This window comes from Pollicipes pollicipes, unplaced genomic scaffold, assembly GCF_011947565.3.
Source record: "Pollicipes pollicipes isolate AB1234 unplaced genomic scaffold, Ppol_2.1 Scaffold_4881;HRSCAF=5763_pilon_pilon_pilon, whole genome shotgun sequence".
Lineage (NCBI taxonomy): Eukaryota > Metazoa > Arthropoda > Thecostraca > Pollicipedomorpha > Pollicipedidae > Pollicipes > Pollicipes pollicipes.
The window spans coordinates 39,784,602-39,797,034 of NW_023596576.1; the positions used below are offsets into that span (position 1 = coordinate 39,784,602).

The 12,433-nt window shown below is 49.4% G+C and overlaps 2 protein-coding genes across 2 annotated transcripts in view; both read right to left on the reverse strand.

Annotated features, from left to right (window-relative positions):
* Window positions 1-1,323, reverse strand: part of LOC119100367 (pupal cuticle protein-like) — a 5,932-nt gene extending 4,609 nt beyond the window's left edge. Inside the window, exon 1 of the mRNA XM_037223468.1 lies at window positions 1,201-1,323. Coding sequence (XP_037079363.1) covers window positions 1,201-1,323 — 123 coding nt within the window. The remainder of the gene's footprint in view (window positions 1-1,200) is intronic.
* Window positions 1,324-3,823: 2,500 nt separating this feature from the next.
* Window positions 3,824-7,839, reverse strand: LOC119101462 (cuticle protein CP14.6). Its single transcript, XM_037224803.1, has 4 exons — window positions 7,768-7,839; window positions 6,772-6,947; window positions 5,375-5,543; window positions 3,824-4,792 (listed from the first exon to the last, which is right to left on the reverse strand). Exons 1-4 carry the CDS (start codon window positions 7,786-7,788, stop codon window positions 4,628-4,630), a joined length of 531 nt encoding a protein of 176 aa, XP_037080698.1. The 5' UTR covers window positions 7,789-7,839; the 3' UTR covers window positions 3,824-4,627.
* Window positions 7,840-12,433: the final 4,594 nt, after the last annotated feature.

Here is a 12,433-nt window from a genome sequence, read left to right on the forward strand (position 1 = left end):
AAAGGTCACTGCTGCTCATTTAAGGTCAGCGACCTTTTTTTTACTTTTGGAAGGTTATGGTGGCCAAACCCATACAAGACTGCTTTGATTTTTTGCATTTGAATAAGCGTCAAGGATACGGCAGGGCGCTATGTTCTCCGAAACAAAATGCTGATTTGTGTCAATTTAGGCTAGCGACCTAATCTGACCTTTAGAAAGCCAATTAAAGATGTATGATGCGGCTCCTGTAGTTTGGCTTTTTGTTCCTGCTCAGTCCCCCCCCCCCCTGCCCCCACCACTTCTTACCTTTTATGTGCACCCTTGACTTACGTCGCAACTGCAGGGAAAATGTTACAACAACAAAGCTGATGAAAGAGTTTAAAATCACATGAGCCGAATTCGTACCGACTACCCCTAACATTGCTCGAAAGCGAAGGGGTAATTCGAAACAGGCTGCTACATATGGCACAATCGTAGTAGCCACTCCAAATAAAATATGATATCAAATGACACAAAGCCGAAGCCGAACCCCGAAACCATCACAGAAAAAACGCTGCTTCGCAAAGCCGAAGACGTAGCCGGCTTCGCCCCGATGCACAGCCAGACACACCGTGGCATCCAAATCCCATTGCAAATGCTGATCGTCACTGAGTGGTCGCGAGTGACGCTAAACGTCGTATAGCTACCCACCGACGAAATATTCCCGGTTGCCATGGAAAATTTGCCAAACTTATTTATGGTGAAAAGAAATTCCAAGTCAACATAAGAACTTAGGCAGTTGCTCGAAACGCAAGTATGAAAAATTATGCAAGGTTTGAGACTGTGGAGAAACTTGGCATGATATAGACGTTGACTACAGCAGCTTTTTGTTGCATTAGTTGTAGAACTCAATATAGGGAATGGTTTTATCCAGCCTCTGTGAAAACATCACACCTTAAGTGCAGGAGTCACGGAAGAGGCCGGCGCTGCACCGCGCATTCCGTGGGATTTAAGGATGCCCAGTGCGCCCGACTGGCTACGGACCTGGATTGAACCATTGTAATTCGGGTCATTTCACTAGCGTCATGGTCTGGAAAGTGGTCACGCGGGACCACGAGATTAGGAATGGTCTGGAAAGTGGTCACGCAGGACCACGAGATTAGGAATGGTCTGGAAAGTGGTCACGCAGGACCACCAGATTAGGAATGACGTATTTGGCAGATAGGAAGCTCAATAAGCGACCACCGAACCGTCCACCAGAAGCGACTGCGCCTCACTGCCACCTGGTGTCGGCCCCTCCCCGGTGGAGGCACACTGGGTGGCGAGCTGGACGTGGAGGCTTTTGTGGCCGCTGTTGTCAGCCATTTCGTACCAGTGGTGGCACCTACAATAGCTGTTAGATTATCACCACACCTGATTACGTAAAGCAGTTAAGCAACACTCGCAACCATCCGAGCATGCGACGAATAGGATCCGTCACATTCGTAACCCTCCGAGCATGTGACGAATAGGATCCGTCACATTCGTAACCCTCCGAGCATGTGACGAATAGGATCCGTCACATTCGTAACCCTCCGAGCATGTGACGAATAGGATCCGTCACATTCGCAACCCTCCGAGCATGTGACGAATAGGATCCGTCACATTCGTAACCCTCCGAGCATGTGACGAATAGGATCCGTCACATTCGCAACCCTCCGAGCATGTGACGAATAGGATCCGTCACATTCGTAACCCTCCGAGCATGTGACGAATAGGATCCGCCATATTCGCAACCCTCCGAGCATGTGACGAATAGGATCCGTCACATTCGTAACCCTCCGAGCATGTGACGAATAGGATCATTCTTAATAAAAGACGGAACACTGGCATATGTTTTTGCACACACGCACACGCACGCGCACACGCACACACACACGCACGCATACGCACACGCACACGCGCACGCACACGATACGCAGACGCACACGCACACTTGCACGCGCGCACACGCGTACCGGCGCATTCGTGCGTTCGCGTACCCGCGCACGCGCATGGAAACATTTCCAACGCTGGCATATCATTCAAAGTCACTTGGCCACAATGACATCTATGGACAGAATTCGTCATTTATGGATGAAGACTAATTCGCATGACGCAGACAGTGTCCTTCGAGTCAGAGCTGACGCAGTTAATCCTTTCCACATTCTTTAAGCCCGAAACCAGGCCCGTGCTACGATTTTTTTTCTGCGGATTTTCCATGTTTCAAAAAATGGAGAGACAGAGGTGCGGATCGCCTTTCCCCTTCCTTCTCCAAAATACATCATGCGTCAGGGCATCCCCGGAAAAGTCCGGAAAAGTCCGTAGCCCACCTGATATGGATCGGGTGAGAGTTTTCAAAACTTTTAGCTTCCTTTTTCAGCCTCAGAAACACCCGTCAAATAAATTTGGGTCATATCAGGTCAACCAACGACCAAGTCAATTCTAGATTGGTGTTCAAAGTGCCTCAGGTCTCTTCGTGCTACCGCTTTGAACCGGATCTAAGCAAAGGTCACTGATGCTGTTTTAGGTCGGTGACCTTGCCTGACTTTTCAAAAGTCAGGTAGAGGTCTACAAAAATACTAGGAGATACTTTGTGTTCTTAAATTTGAAATGTGTAAAGAGCTACACTAGATGGTATGTTTATAAAACACAAAAGCTTTTGTGGAATTTTTAGGTCAGTGACCTGCGTTAACTTTTAAGAAATCCATGGAGGATATCTGCTACGGTCCCTGTAATCAAGAAATTCAAAATGAGCATCAGGAACTGCCCCATAAGCAGCTCTTCTGTATGAAGAAGGTTGATTTTGACCATGGTCTGTAATTGTCTAAGAAACTATATCAGAGATATTTGGTTTCGTATAGCACTCTGTTATGACATCAAATTAAACGATTCCCTAGAAATCGTTTTCGCCGACAGCAACGCTCTGGCTTTAACGTGCCATAGGTTAGAGACCTCGCGGGTTACATGTTTTCTTTCGACACCAAAAGATCTACTATTAAATTGCTTGCAGGTACGCAAAGTTTGATGCAGCTACGCCGTGCCTCATGAAAATTTTTCCCAAAACACTTTCGGGGACAAATTCATCTCCATCAAGCACGTGCTAAGTCATCTTTTTTACGCCTGAGGTTCTCTTTCAGGTCTTTGGGGGTCTTGAAATGGCCAAGAGATGCATTTTCTGGTATAAAGCTACATTATCAATCCTCAGAGGAATTTAATCAGGCCTGACGGTGCTCTGCTAAGGAATGCAATTGAAAGCAAAATATCAGTACTGTTCCGCTCGCAGTTTATCAGTATTTCGAAGGCTCTGTGTGTCTGATGGTCTCTGGTAAATTACACAACCTTCATTTCAGTGGGTTCCCTCTGGTTTCTGATGCAGCCTTCTAAGACCGCAGCAACTCATGGCTTAAAGAACAAAAAAGGTGTCATTATACTCTAAGGATCTTATTTCATCACAAATGTAATTTTAGTGATCTCAGGTCATCATGGTGACCTTCATTCGAGTATGTGGCTGTGAGATGGGAAACCATAACAGCGGTCTCCGATTTCAGAGTCCTTGTGGTTCGAATTCGAGACAAGAATTCCGACCGCAGCTTCTGATCGGCCGTTGCCACCAATCACCTGATCGGCCGTTGCCAGTTTGACTCCCGCCATCGTTGCCGTTATTCTAGTGAGTAGCCATGTGATGGCCCTGCAGCTGTCATTGATCTAGGAATTCATTGTCAGCATTGTGATTCTTGTAGTGATGACATCTTCACATGTCTCCGGTCGCCGACCGTTTTAGCGCTCTGACGGTTTCTGGGCATTTGCTCCCATGTCTGCTCCGTGTGCTTCGCAGTATCTCTGATGAGACTGGGGACGCTTTATTGGTTCTTTTTCCAGAAGCACACAATCATCGGGCTGTGGCAAGCCGAGCAGAAGGCTATACATTTCGTTTTTATCCCACTTCTGGTTGGGCAGATGTGTACTAAAAACTGCCGACGAAACGGTTTTTAAACAGTGAAACACACGATTAAACCATGCCGCTATCTACTGATCACACATTTTACGCGACAACACAACAGACGTGTTTCATAACGACTTCTGAGGCATTAGTACAATACGAGAAGATACAACGATGCAAAACGAGAACACAGTATGATATAAAACGAGAACACACAACAGTACAAAAGCGTTGTAATCATTTACACGCGGGAACGCTTCACATATTTGGGTGCAGCTGATCCCTGCTATGCCTTGCGTTGCGCCACATTGACTTTCATCCTCATGAAGCAGTCTGATGCACCTACCACATATGAACTAAACAGGCTGCAGGGCAATAACTCATTGTCCCTGCTAAAAGAGTATCTGTACGTCGGTAGGACGGCTGGGGGGCTGGTAAGATGAGTGGAAAGGAAAAATGCTTCGAAAATAGTGGCCCGATTCCGGTCGGACAAAATTTTGACTATAACCTGTGTCCTTTGGCCGACAAAATTTTCAACTGGACTTCAGCTATTTTGTGCTCCTGGACATGGCAATGACTAAACCACACGTGATGCTGGCTTCACGTCTCCACCGACATGCCGCCCCCCATTACGTTATCATGCTTGCCTACATCTACATGCGCGTAAGCGGACAGGTTGTGAGCAGCGCGGCAGGCAGGAGCAGCACTTCAGAACGTGGAGCCTGGGATGATGGCCGATGGTATGAGCTCCTCGGAGATGATGTCCCCCTTCTCATCGTGCTCCTGCTGGACGGACTGCAGCAGCTTGTAGTCCGTGATCGCATCGGGAAGCTCGGCGACTGGATGCCAGTGTGTGGAGACCAGGTGCACGCCCTGCGGATGGTGAGCAGGAGAAGTCGCAGATGAAGCGAAACACCGCGGACGAGTACGGCCGCAGCAAGGCCGCTCGCGTGGCAGCGGGACAACGTGTTCGAAAACTGACCCGTCCAACCGCTCTGGGTGCGATTGTTGCAGCTTGTCTGATCACCAGAAAGCATTCAAAAATGCATCGTAGTAAACGACAAAGGCATATAATATTGAGGTTTGCACAGCATTACTGAAGGGCATCGTATACATAAAATAATTGATAGTTTAAGCTGAATGCCTGGCATTCCCTACAACACTCAAGGGGTAAACCATCTCAGAAGTATGTATGTATGCTTGCACGAACCGCAAAAGGTGTGAGGAATTGTTAATTTGCTTCAAGAAACAACTCAACAAGACCGCCACCTCACCGTACAAATTCGGAAATCAATTCGAGATCTCCTGACGCTGGATAGTATCAGCCCGGCGTCCACAGACAGCCATGGAATAGCACAAGCCACCTCAAAACAAGTGAGCTGGCAGCCATGTCTGAGCGAGCAGCAGACGCTGACCGCTGGCACGCGACCAGCGCCGCGCCGCGTGCAGCCTCACCCTCGGCTGGTAGCCGTTCTCATCGGCGTGGAACAGGATCTCGATGCGGGTGCCCTCGGGCGTGTTCCACTGGACGCGGCCCTCGGTGGTCATCACGCCCGTGTTGTTGGAGGGCCCGTTGAAGACCTTGCCCACCTCCTCTCGCGATATGCCGTTCGTGGTGTCGAACCTGCCGGCATGGCGCGAGACGCTGAGGCGTGACAAAGCACGTAGACATTACTTACGAAAAGGAAGATAACGCAGCTAGTGTGTGATGCCCAGACCCGGGGCGGCCGTGCCGCAGCACTGCGCGGCACTAAAGCCCTCCGCATTCCGGTCTGGTGGGACGGCGCAGGCAAACTTATCCGTTGAACCAGACGGCGAGACTTGGGTGTTGGGTTCAGCGTACACGCGACAAGCTATGCTTAGCAGGTAATCTGAACCTAAGGTCACAATGCAAACCATGCGAAATAATTTTTAAAATGGTGTGCAGGGCAATGGGAAACAGCAGTGATATACCCGCCATATCTATTATGCCGAGGGCCACCCATAGCCTAGCAGTGGATATAGTGGGCCCGCATCGGTTTTTAACGTTGTATAACCTATATGCACATATATCTATGTATCCTTGTTTGTGCATATGTATATAGCTATATAGATAGCTAGATATTGTATATATATATATAAATATATATATATATATATATATATATATATATATACACTTCACGTTATATAACCTACACAAATGAAATAATTATAGCATGTGGTGCGTGAGCCGACTGAGTTACAGGCTCGGTGCACACTTGAACAGCTGGCGCGATAATGAGTCCCGTCTCATGAGTTAATTTTCTTAACGGTGGGTCGGGCACGGTTCCACGTTCCCTCTCGCTGTCCCCGGGTTCCACCTGCTTGAGTAATAATGCTCCAGTCGCAATAACGCCCTTGCACGGCAGCCATATTACACCTGTGCCAATGCAACGCCACCGTGATCCACCAATACAAGCCGGCATGTATACTCGTCAAACGCACATCATCCGCGTTATATACATCTGGCATGTCTATACTTGGGTGATTCGGTCAAAATGAGAGATTCGGTAAGTGATAGATAACATGCACCAAAACCTGATATTGAGGGCGATCATCTTTTACATGTTGTTTTCGTTTTGTCTTTGTTCCATATTAGGAGAGCTTGACCGCGCAAATGAGAACGCAAATGGGCTTTGAGAGTTCAGTCTTTCTGTGCAAAGTCGTAGATCTAGCGTTTATCTTCTGGATGGGGATGCAGACGTATCCTCATAAAATGATGATATCTCTTACATTGCGACGCATCCACAAGTCAACTTTCTCCACCCTCCCCCTTTTGCCAAGATTATATTTTGGGGGGGGGGAGGGCTGCAGCCGTCGATCTCACTCACTCAAATCTGTAGCCATCCTGGAAGTTCTCGCTGGTGTACGTCACTATCCTGGCGTCCCTCTCCGACTTGTCGCTGCTGCTCGAAGCAGGTAACTCATTCTGGCTCTGCGGGGACCGCTTCACCAGCCTCGGTGCCGCCAGCGTGACGGCCACCAGGCACAGGCCGATGCTCACGATCTGTCGACACACGCGATCATCAGAGAAAAAACGTATGCGGTTATTTACCTGGCATGAGGCATCACTGACCCATCGACATGATGTCAATATCATGTTTGGGGCGAGGTGCCGGTCGGTTTCACATCACAGACAACAGGTAGTACGTGGAATTCGCAGATAAAAAGGAGTTTATGTTAGACAAGTGTCGTAAGGTCACAGTGAGGCTAATGACGGCTTATTTTCCCCCTTACATGTAAATGGCGACGGTTGGCTGAGCCGTGTGTGTACGTTTCCTGGGAGTTCCAGACAAACTGCGAGAAAAATCTGCGGAACTCACGTCTGAGGCGGCATGCACGACTGCGTCTCAGTTACGATGCATTTTTTCAGTGTGAGGGATTAATGTGGAATGTGCCTTACATTGGCACGCAACTGTTATGAGTCACTTTTGAATCTCCTCTTATGTTGTGTAAATAAACAGATAGAAAACTTATCGGTAAGATATCATCATCAGTCCTACATTATTGTTATCCAGGTAATGGAACATGGCGCTTGCATTGTTGTTAGAACACTGCGGATGTGTGGCGAAATTGCCATGGAATATGGTTGTTAGTTATCTACTTCAGTCCAGCGCATCCCCGTCAATATAAGACGTCGAGCATAGCTGTGCCCCAACACGCCGACGTCCACGCAAATATCGCAGTCACACCACCGGACATCACCCGGCGCAGGAGTGACCCACGCGCTCACCCGCAGCGCCGGACCTCACCCGGCGCAGGGGTGACTCACGCGCTCACCCGCAGCGCCGGACATCACCCGGCGTTGGAGTGACCCAAACGCTCACCCGCAGCGGAGCCATCAGCATCGTGGCTGCTCGATCTGAAAGTGGCTGTACGGACAGGCGCGGGCTGCTGACGTCTGAACGCTCGGAGGCGACGCTGCTGTGTTGACTGGCCGCAGCGCCGGCCGTATATATGGGGTGACGGGCCTCCCGAGCTCAGGCCGTCGCTGCGACCTTCGCCGCCGCCGGTCGCGTCTCCGCCGCGGGCTGACGTGTCGGCTCCGGCGCCCGTGATCGCGCGGCCCGCCCGTGGCGGCCACGCGTGTGAGCGGGTGTCGCCAAATGTGCTTAGCGGATTATGCCTCGGCGGATGACTGGCGGCCGGCCGCTTGGCGGCGGCGGTGAGGCAACGGGCTGCTCATCCTGGGCCGCCCCGGGCTCCGGCCGATCGGGCCGAGCCGCCGCCAGGGCGCCGCCGCAGTTGGCAGCCGTCGCGCATTCTGATGGGTGGAGCGCAGGGCCGTGACGACCGCGCCGGATTAGACCCAGGCGCGCTGCAGGCCCCGCGTGACGTCACTCATGGTGTCTGTCGGACGGACACCACTGGGCTGCATGCTCCCCCTCCACCGCAAGCACGAGGGTTGCGAACAAAGCAATTGGCACAGTCCTGAACCCTGCGGCAAGGCTGTGAGTGACAGCTTGTGAAATCGCTAGCGCGCACCAAGTCATGTTGTGTTTGATAATGTTGCATTTCATTCGCAGCTGGTTTCGAATCTTACCCAATGCATGTTCCCACTCACAGCAGGCTTAGGACTGCAAAATAACTTACTCCATCACCAAATGAAGAAAAAAACGGACGGTGGTCGGCGCGAGCTGATTGATGTGGGTGTGCCCCGGCAAACTGCAAACAACAGGCCGAGCCAGCCCCACTGCCAGTTTTAATAAATTCATGGTTTTAACTTTCCACCAGGAAATCTCTTTGCGGTCAGCGATCGAACCTTACCTCACGCCCGGCCGGGGCCGTCTTCCCGCTAGGGTTTTTCCAGCACAGATAAAAAGTGAACACTCGCAGCAACACAGCATTTTTCAGTACCTGTTCATCTATCAACTTGGCATCTTTTATTCTAATTTCTGGCTTAGATCTGTCAAGATCAGTGACCTCGGCCACGTCAAAGAGGTCAACTCTAGATAGAATTTGACCACGCACCCATTGTTTTGGTCATCTGCCATTTTTCTTGCCAATTTGCTATAGTACTAAACCACGATAGTACCTTGAGTTTGTATCTTTCAGAGTCTTCAAAGCAGGCGAGATCGATGACCTGAAGTCATGTGAATTGTAAATTTGTGCGTATTCCGTGTAGTTTTCGTATTTATATACGATAAAAATAGTACCAACCAGGGGCGGATCCAGGGGGTCCATGGGGTCATGCCCCTCCTTTGGGCCCGAACGGGCTCATAGGCTCCGAAGGGGCCCAAAACCGGCCGAACAGATGCATCATTTTTGAAAAGCGAAACGCAACCAAATTAGACGTATTTGTGTTCTTAGGCGTCAACAGTCAACAGTCACAAGTGAAAGTGAGGGGCAAACGAGTAGACAACTACTTTTTACTGATGGATGGGGTCGTAATTAGGATATTATAAGGCTCACTGCACTGTCTAGAGGCCCGACGCTGTTTCAGAGGGGCCCATGTGCCCACTTGCAAGGTGAGTCCGATAGTTAAGAAGCCTGGCACGCTGCACTTCCTATTTCTACATTTCCCCGGAGGGCCCTGGGATGTCGCCGGGGCCCTTCAGGCTGCCGTGCCGGGGCGTCCTTGTCAATCAGGAGCCTTTAACGGATTCTTCCCATCCGCTCGGAATGCTCTGCACGCTTAAATGGCGGGACCCATATGCTAACGTGTCGGGGTATTCTCGGTTTCTCAGGGGCCCTTCATGTTGGCCTCGGTTAACCTACCGACACACTCACGATATGCTCATGGGCCCTCTACATTGGCCCAAGGCCCTTCCTATTCTTTGTCACTTGCTTAAATGCCTACGCTCTCGTCGGGGACCCGTTGGTTACCCTGTTTGGGCACACTCGGTCGTTCGGGCCTATCCAAATTGGGTCTTGGGTTCTTTCAAGTTAAATGGTTAACCTACACCCTACACACTTGTCGGGGCCCCATCTTTTAACCTTCTCAGGCACACTGGATCATTTGGGGGCCATGCACATTGGGTATTTGAATGTAGGAACCTACGCTCCTGTTGGGGGCCATCTGATAACCTATTTGGGTACATTCTTGTTTTGCGGGCCTCCACACTGGACCTTGAGGACTTCTTATTTGAATGGAGGGCCCTTCGCTCTTGTCGGGGGCATATCTGGTAACCTGTCCGGGCACATTCAATCGTTCGGGTGCCCTTTGCACTGTGACGTGGGTACTTTCTATTAAATGGAGGCCCTCAGATAGGGGCCTCCTGTCGGGGGCCCTATATGTTAAGCTGTTCTGGCGCACGCGATCGTTCAGAGGCCCTCTACATTGTGTCGTGGGTATTTCTTCGTCGAGTGGAGGGCCCTATGCTCATGTCGGAGCCCGATTTGTTAACCTGGTCAGGCACACTCGATCGTTTGGAAGCTTCCATGTTGTGTCTTGGGTTCTTCTTATTTAAATTGATGACCCTACGTTATTGGCAGCGCCCCATATATGATACTGCTCAGGCCGTTGGCGGATACTGAGGGGAGGGGGGGGGGGAAGGCACGTGACCATGTCCCTTTGTGCCCCGATGGGACCCACAGGCCCTGAAGGGGCCCACAACCGGCCGAACCGACGCGGTTATCTAACACAAAACAGAACAAAATTTGATGTTTTTCGGCTACAGACAACCAAGAACAGTTGCAAACGAAAGTGAAGAGCCCATGAGCAGACGAATTTAAATCTTCGCTGATTGAGAAGGTGTTGATTGGCGAAAATTTTGAGGCCCGTTACGCTGTTGTCCGGGCCTATCTATCCACTTGTTTGGTCAATAGTATCGCTAAGGAGCCTTCCACGTTGCTCTTGATATCTTCGCGTTTTCTCCTAAGACCCTACGTTGCTGTTGGGACATAATTTGCTAATATGCCTGGGCAATGGCCGATCAAGTTTTCCTCCTCGGATGAATCCCGTTAGCCCGAATGGCTTCATACGCTTTTCCGGGCCCCATATGCCAGGGTACTTTCAGTTGCTCAGGACCCTAATATTGGTGTGGGATTCTTTTCATGAAGCTAGAATCGCTTTTGAACTAGGGTGGGAGTGAACAATTCCATCACAAAAAGACCGTGCGGGAGTGAAAAAATCAATTCACAAAAGATGGACCTTATGAGCTCGTGACTGATGCTTCAGCAAACAAAGACATCTATTTCAAGTTGGTATGGACATAATATCAGGAACCTGACAAACTATTTTGTTTTTTTAACATATTAGGCCATTGAAGTGAAACAGAATACATGAACACGCGCTCGGGTGGGGGGGGGGGGGGGCAAATTGACCCGCGAGGGCTTTTCCCGAATGGTTTCTGAACGGCGCGGCGTAGCCGCGCCAAATTTTGCATAGCTGTAGGAAATTGCATAGCAGATCGTGTGACATACAAACTTAAGATGCACCTTGCAAGGTCGCTGACCTATGACAGGTCAAAGTCAGCCCATGGTTTTAGCGAAGGCAATTTCTAGGGAATCGTTCAATCTGATACAACAACGGATTGTTTGACGAAGACATACATTCCTGAGATGCTTTCTCAGGCACCACAAATACTGAATGAGCAAATTACGTTGACCTGAGATCAGGTATGAAGGTCAGACCAAGGTCAAAACCAACTTCATTTGTTACCCTAGGGGTGTATGAGATAGTTTATGAGATGATAATATGAGATGATATGAGAGATAGTGTATGAGATAGTTTCTGGTGCTCATTTCGAATTCATTGACAGCAAGAACCGCCTATACATCTTTGACTGACTTCTTAGAGGTCAGAACTGGCCATTGACCGAAGATGACCCGGGTCGAACCATTTGTTTTGGGAACATACTGCCTAGCTTAATCTTTGTCGCTTATTCAAATGCAAAACTCAGAGCAGTCTTGTATCATTTTGGTCATCATAACCATCAAAGGGTAAAACAAGGCCAATGACCTCAAATGGGCTTGCGACCTTTTGCTTAGAGACAGTTGCCTAGGTTCCGGGGTCGCTTTGGAGACCAACCTGGAATTTGACCTTGTTTGACAGTATCGGACCTGATTGTCATGACCTAGGAAGGTGAACCCTTAACCTGAGTGGGTTCAGGTATAGGTCAAGACACCCTGTAATTTTGGTGTCTCCAGCTTTCTTAGTTCCCGAGATCTCAGAGGGGAGTCAAATTACCCTCCCCCCCCCCCCCCCACACACACACACGAAGCGAAGGGTATCTAGCCGGCCAACCGGATGCGTGTTAACGCATAGCAATTTCATGACAGTAAAATGAGCATAACAAATTATTAACACCAATAATTTGATGCTGCACTCTTCAATTCCCTTCCACAACACTTTTAAAACAAAACAAAGCAAAGGAATGCAATAACAAAATAACAACAGAAAATTAAACAAGCATAAAACACTCAAACAAAAAAAAAAACCTTGGACTCATACACATCAGGACATCACCTCGTCCAACACGATAGACATACTTATGACTTCTGTTAAGATGGGGTCAGGGATAACGAACATTTTCTGACTGTTTCTCACAA